We start from the raw sequence: 24443 nt of genomic DNA on the forward strand, positions 1-24443 counted from the left end.
TTTTACGGACTGTTGCTGATATATAAGCAAAAGGTATACAATTTTTTTTTAAAAAAAATTTGTGCTTTGACTGGTCTTTGCTGACGTCAGCAAAAATTAAAACCCTATATCTCATTAACCAGTGGATTTTTCCACGGGCTTTATCGACTAGTTGAATAAATAATGAGAACACAAACAAATTAATTGTCAAAAGATGCTAGAGCTAAACTATTCTTCTTTGTTTAGTTCATAGTGAAAAAAATCCCTATCACACCTTCGCTAAAACATTGAACAAACGAACAAATGTAGGACAGCTACTCCGTTAGGGTACAAAATGACAAGCTAAATCACCTCAGCAAAGGTCCGCGAACAGTCTTTAGCATGTATGACGTAATTATTTTACAATTTCCTGCTGCGCATTAAATAATATAGATATTATCTTGTCCTGAAAAAGTGAGTTTATTCTAAGCGACGTTTCGACAGCTGCCGCTGTCATCAAATAATCGAATCCATTTATTGGTTAAAGAGAAAATTAGAGAGTCGAAATCAAACAATCAAATCACAGCAAAAAAAGTAATTAATATTTTTCCTGCTGATGTTCTGTAAATTTCCGTTTACATCTGAGTCACTTTTGTTCTACCTTGAAGTTAAAGACACTTGAACGTTTTAAATAACTCTCAATTTTGAGTTTGGCAAATTAAGCGACTTAATTTCCCTTCACGAAATTTAAAGGACGAGAAATATTTCCTAAGCGAAAGGAGGTATTTCTCAGTCTGTTTGAATATTCGTGTAGAGAGGTGTATTTGTCAAATCGATGTAAATTTCATCCAAAAACCACACACTCTGCTTGCTAAGTTAATCTCTGCAATTTAAAAGTATACATTGCCAAAAAATGTCAATTTAGAGTAACAAAAATGAAGTATAAATTACAGCTAAGTTAATATGAACTGTATTTCCTTACTCGCTAAGCCAACTTTTCTTAAAAAAAGAAAATTCGTTTTTATTAGATATAAAAACAAGTTGGAACATTCGAAAACTACTTGTTAAACGGTACTGTACCCGGAATTTTGTCACGCAAAAGCCAAAACAAAATGTTTTACAGCATTGACATAAAAAGTACCCTTCATTAATTTTAGGCATGTTCTCGATTAGGCTATTAAAACGCCTGAATAGAGGAAATACCATACCTGCCAATAATCACCTACCAATACATCAACCAGAAACATGGACATTTCATACTTATCATTGGCGTCAACGTATGAATGACTGTAGCTTGCTTCTTTGGCAAAATACGATCCTTCACCAAAAAGTCCTTTTTTGCATAATCTCCAGTCAAAATTCTGACAGAGAATATGCTCAACTGTCGCATGCGTTGTACCATGCCACAGTTGAATTTCATTAAGCTTTGAGCTTTGCTCCCTCATCAATCTTTTTTGGCTAAAAATTAACGCGAGAGAAAAAAGATTTGAAGCATTCTGTTCGTTAAGAGAAGTTGCGAAAGAAAATTGCAAATAATTTTATGTTAAGCCAATTCAAAATTGAAATACACAGGTGATTTACACGTTTTTCTTTACTGCACGCTATAAAATTTAAGATTATTTCCCCCTGGCGGACACGGACGGAAAATCTCGCCCAAAAAAACGTCACCAAATTCTACTCACCATTCATACTTATCATAAAATGCTTTATTGCAAATCTCTCTGATAGAAACAACTTTACATCGCATTCTGGCTTTCATGGTTTCGTTAAATTTTTTTTTAATCATTTGTCGTGTTTCGATCAACTTTCAACAAAAGGTAGCCACATGAAGGGAACGTGGACGGCCAATGTTCAGGGTAACGCCCAGTAGATGGCGACGAAGAATCAGGCGACAACCTAAGAAAAATAAAAAGATTGCTGGGTAACACACAATTTCTAGTATGTAAAATCATTCTATCTCTTTCTTAATTCATGTGCACTTTCTCTCCACGTATTAGATCAAGTAATTTACAATCATATTCATTACTTTCTGAGTCCACCTATAAAGAAGCCCACATACGTATATCAAAAAATGAACTTTATTTCTCATTGCATTCTCGAATGATTCTGTTCACATATTTTTAATACAATTCGCCATTGCAACTGGTAAACCTTTGAAAGATATGTACTTTTATGACGGAAAAACAGGGACAGGCTTCTTTTATAGTGCGTCAATTCACAAAGTCATGGATAAAACATAATAAACATTGTTGTACGTTTTCGCGAGGAATAATTATTTCCATTATTAGTGTGACAATATTTATTGGAGGAGATACTATAAAAATTCACAACAAATAATGAAGGAGAAACTATAGAAAGTTTCAACATTCTTCAAAGAGATACGGTAAAAGGTGACAATACTTATTGGTGAAGAAACTATAAAAGTGACAACATTCATTGGAGGAGAAACTAAAAAAGTGACAACATTCATTGGAGGAGAAACAATAAAAAGTGACAAAATTCATTGGAGAAGATAGTATAAAAAGTGACAACATTCATTGGAGAAGATAGTATAAAAAGTGACAACATTCATTGGAAAAGATAGTATAAAAAGGACAACATTCATTGGAGAAGACAGTATAAAAAGTGACAACATTCATTGGAGAAGACAGTATAAAAAGTGACAACATTCATTGCAGGAGGTAGTATAAAAAGTGACAACATTCATTGAAGCAGACAGTATAAAAAGTGACAACATTCATTGGAGAAGATAGTATAAAAAGTGACAACATTCATTGGAGAAGATAGTATAAAAAGTGACAACATTCCTTGGAGGAGGTAGTATAAAAAGTGACAACATTCATTGGAGAAAATAGTATAAAAAGTGACAACATTCATTGGAGAAGATAGTATAAAAAGTGACAACAATCATTGGAGAAGATAGTATAAAAAGTGACAACATTCATTGCAGGAGGTAGTATAAAAAGTGACAACATTCATTGAAGCAGACAGTATAAAAAGTGACAACATTCATTGGAGAAGACAGTATAAAAAGTGACAACATTCATTGGAGAAGATAGTATAACAAGTGACAACATTCATTGGAGAAAATAGTATAAAAAGTGACAACATTCATTGGAGAAGACAGTATAAAAAGTGACAACATTCATTGGAGAAGACAGTATAAAAAGTGACAACATTCATTGGAGAAAAGAGTATAAAAAGTGACAACATTTATTGGAGGAGGTAGTATAAAAAGTGACAACATTCATTGGAGAAGATAGTATAAAAAGTGACAACATTCATTGAAGAAGACAGTATAAAAAGTGACAACATTCATTGAAAGAGAAACTATAAAAAGTGACAACATCCATTGAAGGAGAAACTATAAAAAGTGACAACATCCATTGGAGGAGATAGTATAAAAAGTGACAACATTCATTGGAGAAGATAGTATAAAAAGTGACAACATTCATTGAAGAAGATAGTATAAAAAGTAACAACATTCATTGAAGAAGACAGTATAAAAAGTGACAACATTCATTGGAGAAGATAGTATAAAAAGTGACAACATTCATTGGAAAAAATAGTATAAAAAGTGACAACATTCATTGGAGAAGATAGTATAAAAAGTGACAACATTCATTGGAGAAGATAGTATAAAAAGTGACAACATTCCTTGGAGGAGGTAGTATAAAAAGTGACAATATTCATTGGAGAAGATAGTATAAAAAGTGACAACATTCATTGGAGAAGATAGTATAAAAAGTGACAACATTCATTGGAGAAGATAGTATAAAAAGGGAGAAGACAGTATAAAAAGTGACAACATTCATTGAAGAAGATAGTATAAAAAGTAACAACATTCATTGAAGAAGACAGTATAAAAAGTGACAACATTAATTGGAGAAGATAGTATAAAAAGTGACAACATTCATTGGAGAAAATAGTATAAAAAGTGACAACATTCATTGGAGAAGATAGTATAAAAAGTGACAACATTCATTGGAGAAGATAGTATAAAAAGTGACAACATTCATTGGAGGAGGTGGTATAAAAAGTGACAACATTCATTGGAGAAGACAGTATAAAAAGTGACAATATTCATTGGAGAAGACAGTATAAAAAGTGACAACATTCATTGAAGGAGAAACTATAAAAAGTGACAACATCCATTGGAGGAGATGCTATTAAAACTGACAAATTTTATTGGAGGAGAAAGTATTGAAAGTACCAAAATTTCAATGTAGAATAAACTATATGAAGTTACAATATTAACGGAAAAACAAAGACCAAGTGACAACATTAGTCATATTTTTTTTTCCAGCCATTAGGTAAGACTGGACAATTAGGATGGAAATGCTATAACGGAAAAAATTACAGCAAAACGCAAACTCAACAATAGCGATTAACCAATTTAAATATATTGCGAGGCAGTGAACTTTTACAATTTTTATATAAATTATTCGCGGTGCCTAACTTTCGCGAATGTGGCTGAGATGAGTAAAATCACGATTTTTTTTGTGAAAAGAGAGCATAAGAACGCGATTTTTCCAAACAAATTGTACAAAATCTCGTTTGCTATGATAACTATTATATTTACCTATTCTTCGTAACATAAAACCTTATCATAAGGAAGAACAGAACTTTTACAATACCTTGATGTGGGAGCAGCTAAAACTGGTCTTCTTCTCACCGCACGTTTAGTACCATACTTTGGATCTAAATTCACCTGATGCATTGTATTGAATTCCAGTTGATAGTGAAATTGAAGTGTATTAAATTTAAAGATGTCGGTTGACCCATTGTGCAACCAATCATGATAAGCTCTTTCTATGAGATCATTTCTTGTCTAAACAGAGAAATAAGTGGCCGTAAGTGAAAAGAAAAAGGGGGTATTACACTTTTTTAAACATTAAAATTATTTTTATTTTTAAAAGGTCGCTGTTATTGTGGGGATTTTTTACGCTGGTGCCGTTATTGCTGTTCCTTTCTTTTGTGTGTAACACTATTCAGCGGGGGAAAAGGGTGGGGTTGGGGAAAGCCGGGGCTTTCCCCAACCCCACCCTTATTGATGCTTACCGATCCCTCATTTAGGTACTCTTGCCATAATTGATTATCATCCAACCAGTACCATTTCCATGTTGTTGCCATTGGTTCATCGGGAAATACGGAAATGGACTTTGTTGAAAATCGTTTAAAGCTCACAGGAAGACTTTTGTAAATACATTGACCCAATAATTCAAAATTGACTTCCAATGAACCTGCTTTCCTAGAAAAAAAATTAAAATAGTTATTTAAGATTCCATACGGACAAACACAGAGGAAAGCACACATGGACATGACGTTTTCCACATTTTCCTAGTTTTGACTTCAGTTTTTGATCGACGTATGCCATAATATTTTTTAATTTGCGTTAAAATGGAATTTCTTTTACAGTACGGATGGTATGGAAGCCCAGAAGGGGCAACCGAGAAATCTTTTTCAGCTGCCGAGAAATCTTTTTTAGCTGCCGAGAAATCTTTTTTTAGCTGCCGAAATATATTTTTTAGTTACCCAGATATATTTTTAAGTTGACAGGTCATCTGCCGTAAAGTTAGATAAAGTGGTTATAAAAAAGAGTTATTGAAACCTTATGGGAAAATAGACTTATATTTATGTCTCACTAGAACAATGCTTCAACATGACAGTATTCAGAATGATAAAACCATTGTAATAGACGATGACTTAGGTGATGAAATTAAAAAGAAAATTGATGAAAGTTTGCCAAAAGAATCAGTAATTCCTCCTCCAATAATTCCTCCTCACCTTTTAGTGGAACTACTTCAACCAATATTTCCAGAAAAGATTTCTCGGTAGATAAAAAAAATTTCTCGGCAGCTAAAAAAGATTTCTCGGCAGCTAAAAAAGATTTCTCGGTTGGCCCTTCTCGGCTTCCATAGGATGGCGCCACAGTCGCCGAATCACTAAAGTGCATAAGAAGGTTGCTTTTTACAGCCTTTATTTTGACATCATTTTCAAGAGAGATGTTATACTAAACTAAAACGCACTTACTTATATTTACTGGAGTTAGGATTGCAATACGCTTTTTCAATTTCCGAATTTAAGTTTACAGAGCAACAAGTGTATTCCACATCACCCAGTTGTTTAAAACACCAGATAAACGACGATGGTACTGGAGGGTGCATTAAGTCACATTTATCCCCTGCCCTACAAATATTCTGCAAATAGTGACCACACACATTCATTTCTTTAACTGAAATGCCATCCCTTGCTAAAACAAAGAGAACAAAAATATATCGCTCTTAGTAAACTAGACACAAGGTGCTCACAGCTTTAAAATTCGTAATGTCAGGAGATTTGAGTTGATTAAGAAGGTCTTGTTGTCAAATTTAAGGAGAAAACGCTAAAAAATGTATAAAAACAATTTTATATTTTAACACACTGTGCTTTTCAGAGAAAAAAAAGTTACTAATAATCAAGTTTACTATTTAAAATAAAATGGATGTCACTATACACGATTTTAGCACATTTTAGGGGGAAAAAAGGACAAATCTTTTTTCGTCCAATTAATACGAGTTAGATTTCAGTCATTTTATGCGTATATCAAATGATTTTATACATCATTATTGATTGCAAGATTTTCGCTTATTTCAAGGTTAAAGTTCTACCGTTTATATATGACGACGTCACCTTAAGTGACTTCATCTGAATTTTTTTACTGCAATTGTCTTCCAATGTGCTACAAAACAAGTTTGTGTCCAGTTTTTGTGACACTACTGCTTCCTCGTTATTCACTCACCTTTTCAGAGTTCCTGAAAGGCCAAACAAGAAAAGGTTATATCACCTACAATACTAAGAAAATGTCAATGTATGAAACAAACCTGGAACTTTGATTGGTAACAATAACGGCGCTTTACACAAAGAATCTTTCACAAATATTGCATGGCCAGGTTGGCATGAAAAAAACCGTTGTGAGTGAAATGTACCATCAGTTCCAGTGGAAACTGGAGACGCCTAAACAAAAGAATCCCATATTGCATAATTATAGTTTTCAAGTAAACTGGTTTTATTCAAAACAAATCAAGAATATTAGGTTCAAAGACATCAATCTCATTCCCCGTAATTTTTATCTTTTTTGTAAGAAAGGTAGATAACTTGTAAGGACAATAAACTGGCCTATTACATGCTAAACATACAACTCTTTTGATATTAAAACACGCTTTTCAAGATTAATACTTCAAGATACTTGTCCTTAGAAGTGCCAGGCAACAACATTAGAATTCTATAAAGCCTTAGGGCCACGAGGAGAAAAAATGCACTATGTACCACACTATTTTTTTGCACGCAAGACAACAAAATTATGCAGAAAAATACTGCAAATACACCGCAACAAAATAAAAAAATGTGCAACATATTTTCTGTTGCAGAAGCCTATTCTTTTGCACAATGCAGCCATGAATTTTTATTTGCAAAATTTTGTTTTGTATCAAAATGGTCTAAAATATCAGCCACGTGCATCCAATTGCTTGCATGCGCCAGAAAACAAAAATTGCTCGTGTCCCTAAAACTTAAAATTCATACCAATTCAACACCAACAAAAGTGTCTTCTTTTAATATCGAATGAATTTTGCCTATCCATCTTACAATACCATTCAAATCTTTTCCATCATGCTCAACAGCAACATCCATTCCCACATTAAGCCTAATCGAAGGTTTATGACCAGAGGTTCTTGGTCGAGCAGAGTAAGGATTGATACTAGACCTTGATGTTGGAACGGGAGTTTCTGTTGGTGGTGCAGATACTTAAAGGTACAAAAATAAAAAAGTGAAATTAAATGGCAAGGAAAGTTTCGTAATAGGTTTCGCAAGTAACAAAACATGGCTTCTCTGTTTAGTAGAGTATATAATACCTGATTTCAGGAAATTAATGAGGTACAAAATTAACTCGCATTTAGAAAATTTGCGTTAATTAAATGCCTCCGAAGTGCGACGTAGATATCCAGGACTTTAAAAAAATGACTAGTAAATATAAAACCAGCAAATAGAGCTTTAAAATATATATGCATGCTTTGTTTCTTTCTGATACGGTTCATCTAATACGATTAAGGCAGGCTGGGAGCAGTTAATATTGAAGACGATTTGAAGAATTAAAGAGACTAGTCTTGAATAAAATAGTTATTAAATAAACAAAAATATGTACATAGAATTTTTTAATTTACTGATTCGCGTTTTGTTATGCCTTTTGAAAACCAATTGAGAAATCGCATTGATTAAATTTCTTTAAAAAAAAAATTGGTATAGTTAATTTCCTGTGTTAATTTTGTGATCCTTAATTTTGTGTCTCGGTAATTCTCGACGCATCGTAAGAATAAGATGTGAGAATGACAAATAGCACAAAGATTTTAGAGTTGATCTAAAGGATACTTAGAACAACTACAAGGATTAGGTTCATAGACAATGTTCATGGCAGCAAAAGTTTGCTATCATAATTTGGAGAGCTTTTTTTATAAAAATTTAGCATACATTTTAAATCACACAAAATTGATGTTCAAATATGTAACTCTGTAGTAGAAAGATTTAGTAAACCTGTTTTTCCAACACAAATACAAAATTAAAATTGTCAATTAAAATGTAATGTCAGATTTTGTACACTTTTGTGAGAAATCAAACATTTAAACCACATTGGTTCTAGCCTTATGTGGTCTACGTTTAATAAAGTCTTATAAGCTTAGAAGAACAGACAGTGTTGGAAACCTCAGGGCCCACTATAACTGTGACTCTTTCCACGCCTATGTAGATAATGTTGCATTTAAGTGGTTCTTGTCTCAAGTAAGAATATACTAGTCGATAGGACATTGGGCGCAAAAGAAAAAAATTAGCCCTTCAAATTTATAGTATATATTTTTATATTCAACAAGTAGTGTTTCAGTATATCAATGCACTTTACAACGCCAATGAACATCAACTTACATTTGCATGCCCTCACTTTTAGCCAAATTCACTGGCTTTTCGGTAACAACTACTTTACACCAGCTCAGTTATCAACTCCGATAAAATAAAATATTGTTTTTGCAAGTTTACTAGATTCTCCAAGCGTTGAATACCTCACTATATTCTTTTCTTTCTGAACACAAACCGCATATTTGTCAAAAGGGCCATCTGCTTACCTTTCACACTGCAAAAATCTTTTTAAATAAAGGATTTCATGATATTTTATATACACATAGTATCCTTCTGCATGTGACACCACCTTGAAGTTCTTTGTTACTATTATATTGGTCTCATTTTGATTTATTAGCCTTCTTTTGATATCCATCTCTCTTCTTTGTCAAGAAGAGTATGTAACAATTGATAAACTCAGTTCTTAAAACTTACAGGTGAAAAAAGTTAATTCCTGCGAATTTTAGTAATTTTCTAAACCGCGAAATTTCCAACATTAAAATATCACCTTCAAGACTTCAACAAAGAGCCATAGAGGAGATCACTTTAGACACAATTCGAAACCATTTTGACAATTCTATCCAAGTTTGGCCTTTTCTATCGCTTCCGGCCTAACAAAACATTTTATTTTAAATCCAAAATGCGTTCTAGCGGTAGGAATAGTAAAATAAAAATAACTAGTCTAGCAGTCTCATCTTTGCCATGCAGGTACAGATAGCAGCAGAAAATCTGGATAATAGTGCTTTTTTTTGAATAATAGGTTCGTGAGCTAGGTGCGATGTTTCAAAAGGAAAATCGTAAAATTGCCTTAATCAACGACAACTGTACCGAACATTCAGCAATAGCTGAACTATCAAACGTCAAATTGTTTTTTTTTTTGCCTTCTAGCACAACGTCAGATTCACAATCTATGGATCAAGGAGTCATAAAATAACTTTAGTCTTTATACCACCAACGATTGGTTAATATGATGACTCAACGACTTGAGCAAGGTGAAGATCTACCAAAAATTTCAATACTTTGTACGCTACAAATACTTGTTGCTTCACGGGACTATCGTAAATTGTTTTAGAAAAGCCAAGATTTCTACTAAAGAACAAGAGAATGCGATTGAAGACAGCAACGATCTATTCAAAAATTGGAGAAGGATCTTATTGAATTGCGATCCAACTTTAGTCCTTCCAGATCTAACTGCTTTTGAATTGTTGACGTTGATGAAAATGTCATTACCATTGACAAAATACAAACTTATATTCTTGAATCAGTATGGTCATATAAAAATAAAGAAGCCAATAAAGAACCAATGAAGACAGCACAGAAATAGTGGAAGTATTCGATGAACAAATCGACAAACCACCTTAAAACGAAGTACTAAGTGTACCATAGACTCTACAAAATGTATGTATCTTCAATGCAAGTGGGGATGATATGTGTCAGGTTATACAGTCGAATCTTTGTTTGTAAAAGGTGAATTAGATTCCAAAAATCAGACAAGTATTTTTATTTATTCTTTTGAAAATATGATGAAAACAGAGATTTATAACAAAATACCATGTATCTAAATTCTACGACTTCGACAAATGTGAATGCTTCAAATAAACTTTCTTTATCTCTGGGTTAAAATAACGTGACCTAAAAAATGGTTTTAATTGTATTACTTAATTTCAAAACCTTTACTATCTAACACCACTTGTATCCGTTATCTCAAACAGTCACTACATCATTTTCGCCGGAGCTTAGAGTTCGAGATAATGACCGTCGACTGTAGCTTCTTTTAATATAAACATCTCACGTTTTCGCGTGACAGTACCTCCTTTCATATCACTACTTATAAAGTTGTAAACAACCTATCTTCCCCTACTTGCGTGCATCTGAAATAAATTTCTCAACACTTTACTCGCTTTAAAATATACGGCCTTGTTTTTAATTTACGGCAAAATGGATATGAAAAATGGGGCATTGTCTTCAAATACTTCTTTAAAATGTTGTTGCTTCATTTTTTTATAAATTACTACATCTATACAAGATGCACCAAAAAGGTTGGTACGCAAACAATTTATATCTTTATATAGACGGATAACATAACAAGATCTAGGGGGAAAAGAGTAATTAAAAAAAAGATGTTTTAATCACGCTGCAAATAGGTGAAATAGGTGAAAATAGGTGAAATAGCATTATACCTTTCTTGGGATGACGATATATACATTTGACATTTTGACACTTTCCGCTTTGCCACAAGCTACACTCTGGTTGATCTGTTAGTAAGTTATGTCTGTAAGGACATACCTAAAAATAATAAGAAAATTTTCACATATTTGATGAATTGTAATGTGAGCTAATATCCAAAGGAAGTTTAGTAAAAAAAGTTTAAATAATAATAATAATTAATTAATACTCATAAAAAAAAAGTGTAAGGAAAAGCTGTAGGCATAACGTTTTTACTGATGACCATTCAGACCACCTCCTGTGTTGTTACTTTTGCAATGTTTTGCAAGGAACCGGAATCATACAATTACTGTGATCTTGCATCAAAATCTTATTAAGAGAGAATTGAAGCCAATACTTACCTATTGATTTTTTTGAGAAATTGATTTCTATGATAATAACAGATTTTCTCCCCCACAATATAAAATTGTACAATTTTATCATTTTTTTATGGAGATGTAAGATTAAAGAGTTCCCAAAACACATTATACAATGATGTCCATAGTGCAAGAGCAGTTAAAGCGTGCAAAACACGATCGTAAAATGTTGAAAAAGTTCAACATAAGAAAAGAATACTTGGAACAAAAAAATATTGGTACAGGGGCTACAAAACGACTGTTAATTTTCGACTTTAGTGACTTACACGAAAGTCAGTAGAACAGTTTAAGATCACTAAGGACAAAAAGAACACCTTAAATCATCTTCAATATTATATTGGGCATCATCATCATTGGGAAAATATAACTGAGAATGACAGAAAAGTTGCATACATATATTGGACATCTATAATTTATTTGATATAAGCACTTAGTTTGCTTTTAACGCACGTTTTCTAATAAAATAAACTTTTTGAACTAGCTAGCTATATCCTTCAAAGTGTTGCACAGAAACATATCACATTATTGCATATAAAGCCAGTCAAAGCAACAACAATGACTTCAAAATTTTTTCAGAGGTATTGATAATCTTCTTAAAGCTAGCAACACAGTATTTAAAAAAAAATGCTCCTCGTGTAGTCTCCGTTGCCTCGTCAAAACAAACCGTAGCTTATTTTACCGTAAAAAAAGAATACTAAAAGGAATTTTTTCTTTTTGTCAGAAAATAAAAATAAAAAAAGTAGCAAATTTAAAATAAGTAATTATTCATAAACAGGTTTTCTAGACGTCTTCTAGTTCTAAAGTGTGTATAATGTCTTGCAATTTGACCTTTGGAGTGGTTCATTTATTACACGCCATTTTTCGGAATGTGCCGAAACTGAGCTTATTGAATCGTTTCTTAGCCCCTTTAAACTTAGTATCTTTAATTTAAGCAGTGATTTTATTTCAAGAAATAATTGTTTTTTGAGTGGATTTTTTCGGTACGAATAAAAACGAAACTCTGGGGCATTGTCAACTATTTAAACACAAGATACAGAGGAGTAAATATGGATGGTAAAACAGTATGACATTGAGTTGAGGTATAAATCAAACAGAAGTGTGCAGTCAGCAATTTCTCTACTATGTTGTTTTAGTATGAAAAGTTATTTTCGTACCATCGTATAATTTCTCTTAAAGTATACTTTACATATGCGTTACATTTCCACATAGGCACATTGAAAGCAATCAATAAAGCTTTCATTGGTTCAAAATGTTCGAAATATTGTGGAACAACAAGAATAACAAAAATACAAGCTGTTTTCTTGAAATTGCAGATTAACCTCTACTACATGTAAGAAAGATGTTGGCACATGACCGCAAATTTTGAAGACTGTTGCCACAAGTACTAATTTCTCCCGTTCCTACAACCATACTAATAGTTAGAAAATTGTCCATTTTATAGCTCTTTCTCAAAATGAGCAAACAATATCACTTGGTCAGTGTTCTGCAGCTAGTAGGCTGCAAAATTTTTACTTTAATAGGGTAAAGGCTGAGTATCCAACGTCGAAAATGCACTAGCTGTGCTTTTTACAATATTCAAAGTAGTCTGGAATGGTCCGGAATAAGCTGGAATTGGACGTGCTCATGTAAGCCAAAATTAAGTCTTAAGTCTCTTAAACGTTATGGATCTAACCACAAACATTGTAAACATTGACAAGTGAATATTGACAAGTGAATATTGACAAATGTACATTGAAAAGTTAAAAGTTTTCTCTGGTAAAGTTTGGGTTGATGAATATGTATCAATCTTACCAGAGGAGTACAAGGAACTGGTGGTATATTCCAAATCATCTTTAACATTCACATTTGGTGATGGGAAAGAATGTATAGCGAGTGAAAATTTTATTATACCAATTGCAATTGAAAAAAAGTTGTGCAAACTTTCAATGGATTTTGATGATAATCAACTGCCATTTTTGATTAGCAGAAAGTCAATGAAGTCATATGGCATAAAATTAAATTTAAGAGGGACTTGATTGAGATTGAGAATATGAAAATTCCACTGACATCTCAAGCAGTAGACACTATTCCATACCGTTGACACCATGGGATCTTGGTGTAAAATACAGCAATATCATTCTGCATGCAACCAATGTCAGTGGTTTATCAAGAAATGATAAAATGAAAAAGACGTTAAACTAAACTACACAGTGTATACACCGCCAATTTTCACATGAATTAAAAGAGAAACTTATAAAGTTGGGAAGAAGTAGTGGCATGAGGGAAGGTAAAAATTTTTTTAAAAAACATCGAGAAGGTGATATCACATTCAAAACGTCCTTATCATCGTCCAATTGTTTGTCTGCCAATTAAGAATCGATTCAATCAAGTGTTATGCATGGATCTTAAAGAGTTTTCACATAACAACATATGAATATTTCATCTAATTGATGCATTCCCAAGATCTTCTATGGCTTTCTAAGGATTTTCTATGGCTAAGACAAAGCGTGGAGATGTTATTATTGAAAAGATATTTCAGTTTTGCGTGGCCTGTTTTATTAGACCCTGCCAAATTCCTGACAAATTTGGCATTGAGATAAGAATAACTGCTGCACAGTCACCATTCAGTAATAGATTTGTGGAGCGACACAATAAAGTACTTTTCGAGTCTTTGATGAAAACCATTGACGATTACAATTGTTCCCTACATATAGCTGCCTTCCTGCTTTAAAGCTCAAGTGATGTTATACATACTAATTTAAATGCTCTGTAATTTAAACGCTCTACATCCTGCCAGAAAGAATTATATTGCAGCTGAAGCTAGTGGTATAATCAAATGAGCATAATCACATTAAGTAGAACATATTCAGATGAAGTGTACGAAAATGGAGATAAAATGTTTTGTAGAAGACAACGTTTTAAAGGCTGTAATAGACCAGCCATTGTACTAGGCAAAGGTGGCCTAAAGCGAATACACAGATAAAATTTCAGCTGGAAGAGCAAACAGTGAGAGCACGAGCATTATCATGACAACCCAAGTGATCTCAGAAACATAAAGATTGGGTCAATGTATTAAAACAAGGGGAGACAGTGCAATGCAGTGTTGATTGGTCATAAGTTCAATGTTGGTCGGAAATTGATTCACTAGAACAAGCAGTTTATCTTTGCAGTGTAGACAAGGCTATGCAAGATATAGTCAATGCAAAGCATATGGAGTTGAATAACTTTATACCCAATGACGCGTTTGAGAAAGTCAGTGATATAAGTCAACCGGTAATAACAACAAAATGGGTTATTGCGGATAAGTTAAAGAATGAGAAGGTTGTAAACGCCAGATTAGTAGCCAGAGGGTTTGAAGAGGATTCTACAGACTTAGAACAGATTCGCCTATATGTAGTAAGCAAAATTTTCATTCAGTTATTGCATTTGTTGCAAGTAAAGGGTGGACTATTAATTGGATATATCGTCAGTATTTTTGCAAGGTGGTGCAATGACTAGAAAGGTTTTTGTTAGTCCTCCCGCTGATATTGTTTTTGGAGATGTAGCTTGGAGACTTAAAAATGTCTTTTAGTTTAAATAATGCCCAGAGAATGGTATACTAGAGTCAAAAGCACATTACTAAGTTTAGCTAATAGGATTGCTAATATGTCATGTTGATGACTTTACTTATTTTGGTTCAGAACAGTTTCATAAGTCATCGGGAAGTCGTTGAAGAATAAGTTTAAAATCAGTTCTGAAGCTAGTTCATGTTTTAAATATTTGGGTCTCAGCACCAGTCAAAACAGCAATGGCATCAGAATCAATCAAGATACAGTATACTCAGAGCTTGAAAGCTGTAACTATTGAAAGGAAGAAGCAATCTCATTAAATTCTTGATGCTCTTAAAAGGTCACAATTGAAGTCAATTACTGGTCAGCTATCTTGGGTTACTGGTCAGACGCTGCCTGATATTTTTTTTTGATACTCGCCAACAAAGCTGTTAAGAAGTTGAAAGAGACGTGTGTCACTGAGCATACCGGCAATTTCTAACATAGAAAAAACAGAAATTCTGTGATTTGCTGATGTAACTCATGCATGTTTTAAAAGTGGCTCTCCGCAGGGATCATTAATTATATTTTTTTGCTGACAGTACGAAAGTGCTTTCTGTAATGTGCCAAAGAAACAATCTAGAGTGGCTAAAAGACCATTACCTTCAGAAACAATGGTTTTAGGAGATGGAGCTGACATGGCGTATTTGTTGGCATCAACCATGGAAGAAACGTTTTTACTTTCAGAAAGACTCCAAATAATCTGCTTCACTGACAGCAAATCCTTTTTTGAAACTTTCAAGACAAGCAACTTCACTAAAGACATCAGACTAAGAGACGATATAGCTCAGATGGGACAGATGGTTGGGGAGAGTGAGATATCAGTCAGATGGGTGAATGGTGAGAATCAACTAGCCGATTGTATGACAAAACGTGTCTGGAATCCTCCAAAAACCCAATGCAATTATGAACTGGAAGTTTGTTGTGTTATTGATTATTACGTTATGTTAAGTATGTCTCACAAGAATTGGTCCAATTCGAACTTATTTGATTTAGATTAAAAATTAAGTTCAAACTTATTTGATTTGGATTGAAATATTGTAGAGTTTGGCTACTTCATTTAGAAGAGATGGAATGTTAATATTGTGATATTATTATTTCTCTTTTAGTAGCCAGTAACTAAGATACTAGTGAAGCTTTCAATATACATGTTAAAGGTGGACATACATATAAGCTTTTAACATGTTTTACCTGGATGGTTGGATACTTGAAATTTCACCTTCTTTCCCAATGTTTTTGTCTGGGGTTGTATACTAGCTTTACACAATTTAAATTTGCCAAAGTTCACTGGTCAATATACAAAATATTTAAAGATCTCACCTTTCCATTTTTTGGATTACATTCCCCCTTTTCAAAAAATGAACAGTCTGTCAATGGCTGGAAGTTTATTTTATTGGATTGTGATATTGATGAATCATTAATTTTCAGGCTGGTTCTTACGTTGAGCCCACAAAACTTTTTGTTATCCATAGCTTTCTGTGCTGTTTGAGCGGCATTTAGGTCTTTATAGTTAACAAACGCACGTCTTGGTAATCCTGTCCTTTCATCTAGTGCAATGTCATAACTTTTGATTATTCCAAAGTCTTTAAATGTTAAAAATAAGGCCTTTTTATTAGTTTCGGCAGACAAATTTTCAACAACGACTGTATACTGTTTAGAGTATTGTGGTTTTGGCTTCGCCATTTCATAAAGGTGATAAAGGAAGTGTCAGCTAGCTAAATAAAAAAATTAGACAATTCATTCACAATAATAATTTACCAGCTATAGCTATAGTAACGACTCAAAATGAAGATATTAGTGGGTTATGATCACTTGCAAAATTTTTAAGGTTTGTAAGAACAGCCCAAACATGACTTTTCAAGATATTTTCCCTAAAAATTAATGAAATTTTACAGGAACCCAAGGTATATATGATGTTGGACTTATATTACAGAGCTTAACGAGTTAGTTAACAAGCCTTTTTAAATTTTTTAAACAGAAAAAGAATTAATTATGTTGCATAAATTATGATGTCATATTTAAGTAATAGCAAATTTTAACATTTTCTGTCATTAGTAATTTTAGACCTGTTAAGGGATATGAATTCAAGCTTTATCAATGCATACATTTTATAAAGGTGAATTGACTAACGTACTTCTTTTTTGCCAAAATGACACTTGTTTGCTAGTCCCAGGCCTCTTAATTTTTTGTTGACGACCGAATAACTGAGGATATCCAACTTAGTTTGGAGTAAAATTTCCAAGTAGGCTTTTAAAGACTCTATATGTTTAATCACAAAATTTTATTGCAAACCAACATGCAGATCCAGCATTATTTTTATACTTCAGTTTCCCTTTAACACAAACTTGTGATTGGGTAGAAAATAGAATACATTGGGTTGATCAAATTTAGTAAAATTGTAAATTTCAAGGTATTTTCACCAAAAAATGGAAGAAGGCATCTCATATTAATAATAAGACCAATCATATATGAGTACATAGATAAATTCTATGTTAGGCTAATAATATTATACACCTGATTTATCATTTCCCTTACTTGAGGCCAGAAGAAAACCATTTTTGTTGGTTTGATTCGCAGATCAAGTTATTACTAAAAATATTTAATTTGACCAAAAAATAACATCTTTGTGGGTACAGTAGAAAATCCTTCATAGTAAAATGAGCGATTTCAGGAGGATTTGTGACTTTCTACCGGTGTTCAATTATAAATGATAATAAAAATAAATACAAACATGGTAAATTTAAAATTAGATACTTTAAAAAAGCTGTACAATTTATGAATCAATATATATAAAAATAGACCAATTTATATGGTTTACTATAATTTTGAAATCATTGAGATCAAAAGGGTTACAATAATGTTTCAGGTAGCACCGAGTTTCAAAACAAACAATGCAACAAAACAAGTTACTAATTTTGTGTTATACTAATTCTGCTTTAAACCTTCTATGTACACACTTGCCTTGTATAAAACTATACCCGGCTGTACAACAACAGTGTTTGGTTTATATCTTTATATCTGTTGTATATATCTTTAATTTATTTAAACAATGAAAAATGAACACTGTTAAATTCGGACTGATTTCTTCTTGTTGATATGATATAATTGGAACATTTTCCTGCAACTAGTTTTCTAATGTCCCATGGATTTCGGTTTTGGTACAGAAAAGTAATTATCAACTCCAAAAAGTTAAACATAAATTTATAAAACTTAAAACAATGAAGGCCTTATTTATACACCCTTGTATGCAAATATTAGCACACAAGAAATTAATATACTTAAATTTATATAAGACCTTTAATCATTTTCAAGAAAAAATTTTTTTCACATTTTCTGATTGTTTTTGCTTTATCTTTTTTGTATTAGTTTACTATACTTTTTTGCTAATTCCAGAATATGAAAAATTTATTATTGTTCTTTTAGAACTTTAAAAAGAGCTTCTTTGCTGTTGCTGTTCTTACTACCAAGGCAAGTGAAGTACACAATGGTATTACTCTAGTGTAGCGGTACAGAACTTATTAGTTATTAAGTGAAATTACAAAAAAGCTACCCTTTTAAATAAAGTGCAAAAAACTATTGTTTTTACAAATAAATTATTCTGTAATTTATGCAGTAGAACGTGTTTAAAAACTGTGTGACGTTTTAAAAATTTTATTTTTAACAGTTTTTTACATAAAAGTGCATAAATCAGGGTTACTTCAATATCTAAGTTCAAAATTTTGAGGAGTGTCTCAGTTCAATACAGTCTTTAAGCTCAGTAAGTTTAAAAAGTATTCTAAGTGAAGGTTGCAGGCTTACATGTGATTTTGTGTTTTGTTATATTTGTAAGCCTAGAATGTTCACTGCATTGATTAGACTGAATACCGCACTGCAATTTGGATCTTTATGAGTTACTCTTGCACTGGAACTATCCGGGTGAAAGCTTTTCAGTTGTTTAAAGTGAAATTTATTGGCTTACATGTCAATATAATTTTAGTTTTTTTATACATAATATTGAATAATATCTAATTTACTTAAAGCTTAAATCTTAAAAATTTGAGAGGTTGTCAAGATCAATGTATACCATCAGTTGAGTAACAAACTATGCAACAAAGTGAAAAAAACGGGCTTACAACAACATTTAAGGCAAAATTTCGATGTGTAAGCCAAAAATTTTCACAGATAAGATCATATAATGAATCCAGTGATATAACTACATAAACAAGCTTTAAACAAAAAGCAATCTTCTTATAACAAGTGAAAATTCCAGGCTTCTATTATGAAGTTCAACATATACAAACAAACTATACATTCCTTTTGAAAAAAAATCATTTAATCTTGACTAGTACTAGCTTAAATCAGTATGTAAAAATGTAAAACGTGATAGGATTCCTTTTAAAACAATCTAACCTTCTGGAAAAATGTATTATATCTCTTATATAATACAAACAAAATGTAGTCTCATTCAAACAACACATTGATGAACTGTAATTAAACTACAAATGAAGATCGATATTGGAAAAACTTGAATAAACTAATGAAACATATAAACTAATGAATATAACTTTTAATTGCTATCTGTGTATTATTCAGATAAACTCCAAACCATTATGTTCCACATATCTAAGGATATCAACAAAGTCATTGTTTAATAGCACAAAACAATCATCTTTCTTTTCGAATGGGACAAGGGGGTACAAATTTCTAAATACAAAACCCTTGGTTCTTTATTAAGACATGCAAATGTTTTATTCTTACTGTAATAATTTTCTAATATGTGAAGGAGTACAGATTTTTGAAGGACTCTCCAATACAGTGGAATTTGGAGTCGAAATATTGAAATCAATGTCCAAGTCAAATGGCTACAAGGGAAACATAATATTTGAGCACTTTATATTTTAAAATAAAACCCACACTTTCAACACTAAAACTTTTTCTAAAACTAAAAATTCACCTTGTTGAGAAACAGTTGTTCCAGTGATACCATAGTTGGAAGAGGGTCTTTTTTATCTTCTCCAAAGTAGTTATAAAGCAAACTGTGATACAAGATTATCGAAATGTTCTTTATTCACTACATCTACTAGTTCTCCAGAACTGACACTAGATACATTATTCATAGACTCCTTCAAACATTTCATTTCATGATTCTTGAGGTGATCCTCTCCTTTATATACTAAATTGCACTGTAAACACTTGAAACCTTTTTTTTCTGTATGACTTTGCTTTATATGTCTTTGCAAGAACCATGTGTAAGTAAATTCCTTGTCACATACTTGACATTTAAGCTCTTTCTTGCCTTTACATAGTCTCATATGCTGGTTGAGGGAATCTTTTCTTTTCAAAACTTTTTTACACTTGCTGCAAGAAAATTTAACAGTACCACAGATGGACTGTTTGTGTCTACTGAGACTTTGTCTTTGACTAAACTGTTTTTCACACTTAGTACACTTATACTTTTTGTCAGTTTTTCCCATTTTATAATCTGTAAATCTGAAAATTTGCTATGTACAATATTCCAACTTCTAGTTCAAGTTAACACTTTTTTCTACTCTGAAAGATTACAGAAAAACATTCTTTTACATGACATTCTATTACAATTCTATCAACATTCTACTAAACTGCAATACAATGGCTTCTATCACAACTGGCTTGTAAACTAGCAATACAATCATTTCTACTTCCTCTATTCACTTAACTCTCTGGCTCAAGAAGATACAAGAATAAATGCATAAAATATTTTTAATGTAAATTAATGGATAGCTATTTGTATTGCAATGTAATGTCTTCTTCATTGTGTAAATATACCATCAGCAAGCCTATTTTTTTCACCTGGATTCTCAGTGTATTGTTGTTCAAGGATACAAATAATGAAACAAATACAGTTTTCACTAAAAAAATTGATTGACTTTTACTAATACAGATATAGATATATATTATATAGACAGAGGCAGTATGTTTCATGCTGTAAACCCGATATTCTCACCCAAAACATAATCTTATTTAAAAAAGTACAGGACATACACAACATTGTCTTTTACTTAAATTTGAGTAATAATATGCAAAACTACCAGGTACATAGCATGACCAAATCCTAAAAGCGGCAACACCTGGAACATGAAGTATATATAACATTCAACATTCACTACTGCGGTTTTGAACTTGTAAGCCATAATCCTTCACCTATTTATATAGAATTTAGTGATTACATGTGAAAGGAGGAATCTAACTTCATATATCATATAAGTTAAGGTATGCAATGATTTCATATTTTCCTAAAAATAGACAATCCAAAATGTAAACCTGATTTTTTTACATTTAACCTAACATGTAAGCCTAAAAATTTCACGAAGTTAAAATTACACCTATATAGACCAATTTCACAAAGTTTGGAATTCCCACAACACACTGCAAAGAAATGACGGCTTACAAACAATGTAAGCCTAGCAAGGTGTAAGCCTGAATTTTTCACTTATTTGAAATGCTTTTTAAAGTAGCTGATGTCATCCTTTAATTGATATAGTTATATCATTTGTTCAGTTAGTTCGGAGAATACGAACTACAACGATCACTTGTCAACTTTTTAATCATCTGAAATTTTGTAAAGCTAGATTTTATTATAGCTTATAAGGAGTTTTTATTAGCCAGAAACTTTGGCTGTTTCAAGCTGTTTTTATTTATTTTAATATTTTCGTACAGGCAGTGTTTATAAAACTTAATTTTTTTTTTAACTTTCATATTATTACGTTTATTGAATTTGCAGTTTTTGAAAATATAATGTGCACACATTTTGTGCACAAAATGACAACTAATACACTCCATGTTAAAAAACAATAGTAATAAATAAACTTTTGCATAAAACTTCCTGCTAAAACAGCTGGTTTTATTTATGTTACACAAATACAAACACGAATATCAATTCAATCCACATAATGTCTAATATCTAAATGATAAAAAAATAATAAAGGTGTCATTTTTTTTAAATACGTGCCACTTTCTACTGAACACATCCTTCTACCAAATCAATACTTCATCTATGTATACCTACTTTTTACTGTATCCACTATATTTCCACCACATAGCAGTGTTAATAGGATCTCACAATAGTTTTTAATTGCAACTAAAAGTTGATATAGTTTTTCATTGCACGAAACAGATTTTTTACTAAACCTATTTTTTGTATGCTTTTTATGCCTTGCAATTCTGTTACCAAAAGACTGGCTGAATTTCTTTAGTTAAAAATAAAGGGGTTCATTGAAGGTTTTTAAAACATTATACTCTTTCTCAAGTAAGTTGATATACAATTTTTTATCCTGTAAACATACAAAAAATCATTCTCAATGCAGGAACCACTTTACACTAGTTCAATTTCATTGTATTGAAAAAATAATACCGGATGCCTATATTCTCAAATGTTTGGCTCAGGCATGTGATATAATTAGTGTTGTTTAGGACAATTTTTCTTTATGGGCATTGAATTTATATTGTGCTGGGAACATTGCCTATGCCTTTAAAACTTGTTAATGAAATAATGTTACGTTGGTATGATTCGCCATGAAAATTGATGGGTTAAAAAAATAAAAACAAACAAGTTAAAATAAAGCAATATCTTTTCGGTATAAAACCATCGTCGTTACAAACAAATCAATGGCTGCACAATGGGAGGTCCCTTATCCGTCATTTTTGCAGATATATAATTGACGAAATTAGATAAAGAAATAGTTGCACCATAAAATCATAACTTTTACCGCAGATTCGTAGACAATGTCATCTGTAGAAGATACAAGGACTCACCAGATGTAATATTTGAACAGATCAACAATTATAACCCACGTATTAACTTTATGATCGAAATAAATCCTATACACTTTCTAGACACTAAACTTGTCAATAACGGTGACAAGTTTTTCACCGAAGTCTATAAAAAATAATCAAAGTATCCAGTTCCAAGGACATCAAAGATCCTGAAAGGTTATAGAAGAAATACGATTATTGGTGATCATTGGTGATCTTAGTTGTGCATACTAAATTCCTTCCGATTTTGAGCAAGAAAAATCAATAATAAAGAAAAAGTTCAAGAACGCACTGTAACCAGCCAGATTTGTCGTGCTTAATCAATTCAAAGATTGCTTGGTTGTATCTGATGGCGAATTCATTATACCGCCTGATTTTTTCAAAGTTCCGAAAATGTCTCTCCAAGTATAACTTTCATATTGTGAAGAAAATGAATTAATTTACGATGGTTTTATACCGAAAAGCTTTTGCTTTATTTTAAGTTGTTTGTTTTCACTTTTTTAACCAATTAATTAATTTTGTACATGTGGTAAATCGCTTGCTTAAAATTTTATGTGTGCAATTATACACGTCTGAATGTTTTCAACCAAAAATTACATTACATATATATTATTATCTATATTATAATACCCGTATATGTCTGTCTGTCTGTCACGCAAAATAATAGCTTAGCTGCGCAAGTAGCGAAACGCACGCAATGCAACAGCTTACCATCTGAATCCAACCACCTGTTACAAATCTAACGTCAAAACCCTAAGAAAAAAATTTAAATAAATTATACTCTACAGGAAATACTAGTATTAAAAATAATCACATTTATAAACCAATCAGCAATCTGAGTTGGTAACTTACTGTAACTCAAACTTTAGATAGATAGATTTAGTGTTTAGTTTTTATCACTGTCATACTTTGTGCGGGAGACCCGAGTTTGACTCCCCTTAGCGGCAGTCCAATAGCGGCAATTGAATATTACCCCGGGTTAACCCAAGCCATGTGGGGGAAATTGGGTAGATGGCACACTGCGTGGACCGTTGGATGTGGCAGGGAGTTGTCTGGCAGAGTGCTGACACTAATTGAGATCGCGTAGTTCAAAGAGAGCATTAAATACTCTAGGACTCCCCATCAAAGCCATAACCCCTCCTAGAAATAATAGACAGGGTATATCTCTCAATATTTGTGAAGCTAGCCATGTAAAATATGCACATTTTATCAGCAAGCTGAGTTTGTAACTTACTGTAACTTAAACTTTGCCAAACAACAGAACTTTTAGTTAGGAAAAGGGTTGTTAAAGTTGAGCAACTGTTGTAAAACAGTTACCATTACTATTTCATGGAAACATTACCACTTTATGGAAACACATGTCTACAACAGTAGCGAAACAATAATTACAGACTATAATGAAAACCTTTTTGGGGGTAAAAAAGGATGCAAATAACTGTCAAATGATGTATTATACATATATATATAGCTGTACTTGGGAAAAATATATACGTATTCCCACAAATGTAAAGATAGAGATAAAAATTCAAAATATATTTCACCTGCAGCTACCTAGCCTGTGATAGCTACCAACCCAAAATCCAACATTGAACAACAACACAAAAACGAAAGTAGAAGCCTGCCCGAATCAGACAAAACACCAACC

The 24443-nt window shown here is 32.2% G+C and overlaps 2 protein-coding genes across 3 annotated transcripts in view; both read right to left on the reverse strand.

Moving 5' to 3' along the window:
- LOC130621355 (protein mono-ADP-ribosyltransferase PARP12-like) overlaps nt 1-1717 on the reverse strand; it is a 13258-nt gene extending 11541 nt beyond the window's left edge. Inside the window, exons 1-2 of the mRNA XM_057436646.1 lie at nt 1641-1717; nt 1167-1416 (exon numbers count right to left, since the gene is read on the reverse strand). Coding sequence (XP_057292629.1) covers nt 1167-1416; nt 1641-1717 — 327 coding nt within the window. The remainder of the gene's footprint in view (nt 1-1166; nt 1417-1640) is intronic.
- Nucleotides 468-24443, reverse strand: LOC130621162 (protein mono-ADP-ribosyltransferase PARP12-like). 2 transcript variants are annotated; one of them, XM_057436477.1, is made up of 11 exons: nt 24340-24443; nt 23510-23551; nt 16349-16743; nt 11061-11166; nt 7522-7742; nt 6822-6954; nt 5992-6211; nt 5020-5209; nt 4596-4789; nt 1641-1854; nt 468-1416 (listed from the first exon to the last, which is right to left on the reverse strand). In XM_057436477.1, the coding sequence occupies exons 3-10, from the start codon at nt 16709-16711 to the stop codon at nt 1737-1739; spliced, it is 1545 nt and encodes a 514-aa protein (XP_057292460.1). In that variant the 5' UTR covers nt 16712-16743; nt 23510-23551; nt 24340-24443; the 3' UTR covers nt 468-1416; nt 1641-1736. The 2 variants fall into 2 exon arrangements, with proteins under 2 accessions (XP_057292460.1, XP_057292461.1); XM_057436478.1 differs by lacking the exon at nt 16349-16743.

Source organism: Hydractinia symbiolongicarpus, chromosome 12 (assembly GCF_029227915.1).
Source record: "Hydractinia symbiolongicarpus strain clone_291-10 chromosome 12, HSymV2.1, whole genome shotgun sequence".
NCBI lineage: Eukaryota > Metazoa > Cnidaria > Hydrozoa > Anthoathecata > Hydractiniidae > Hydractinia > Hydractinia symbiolongicarpus.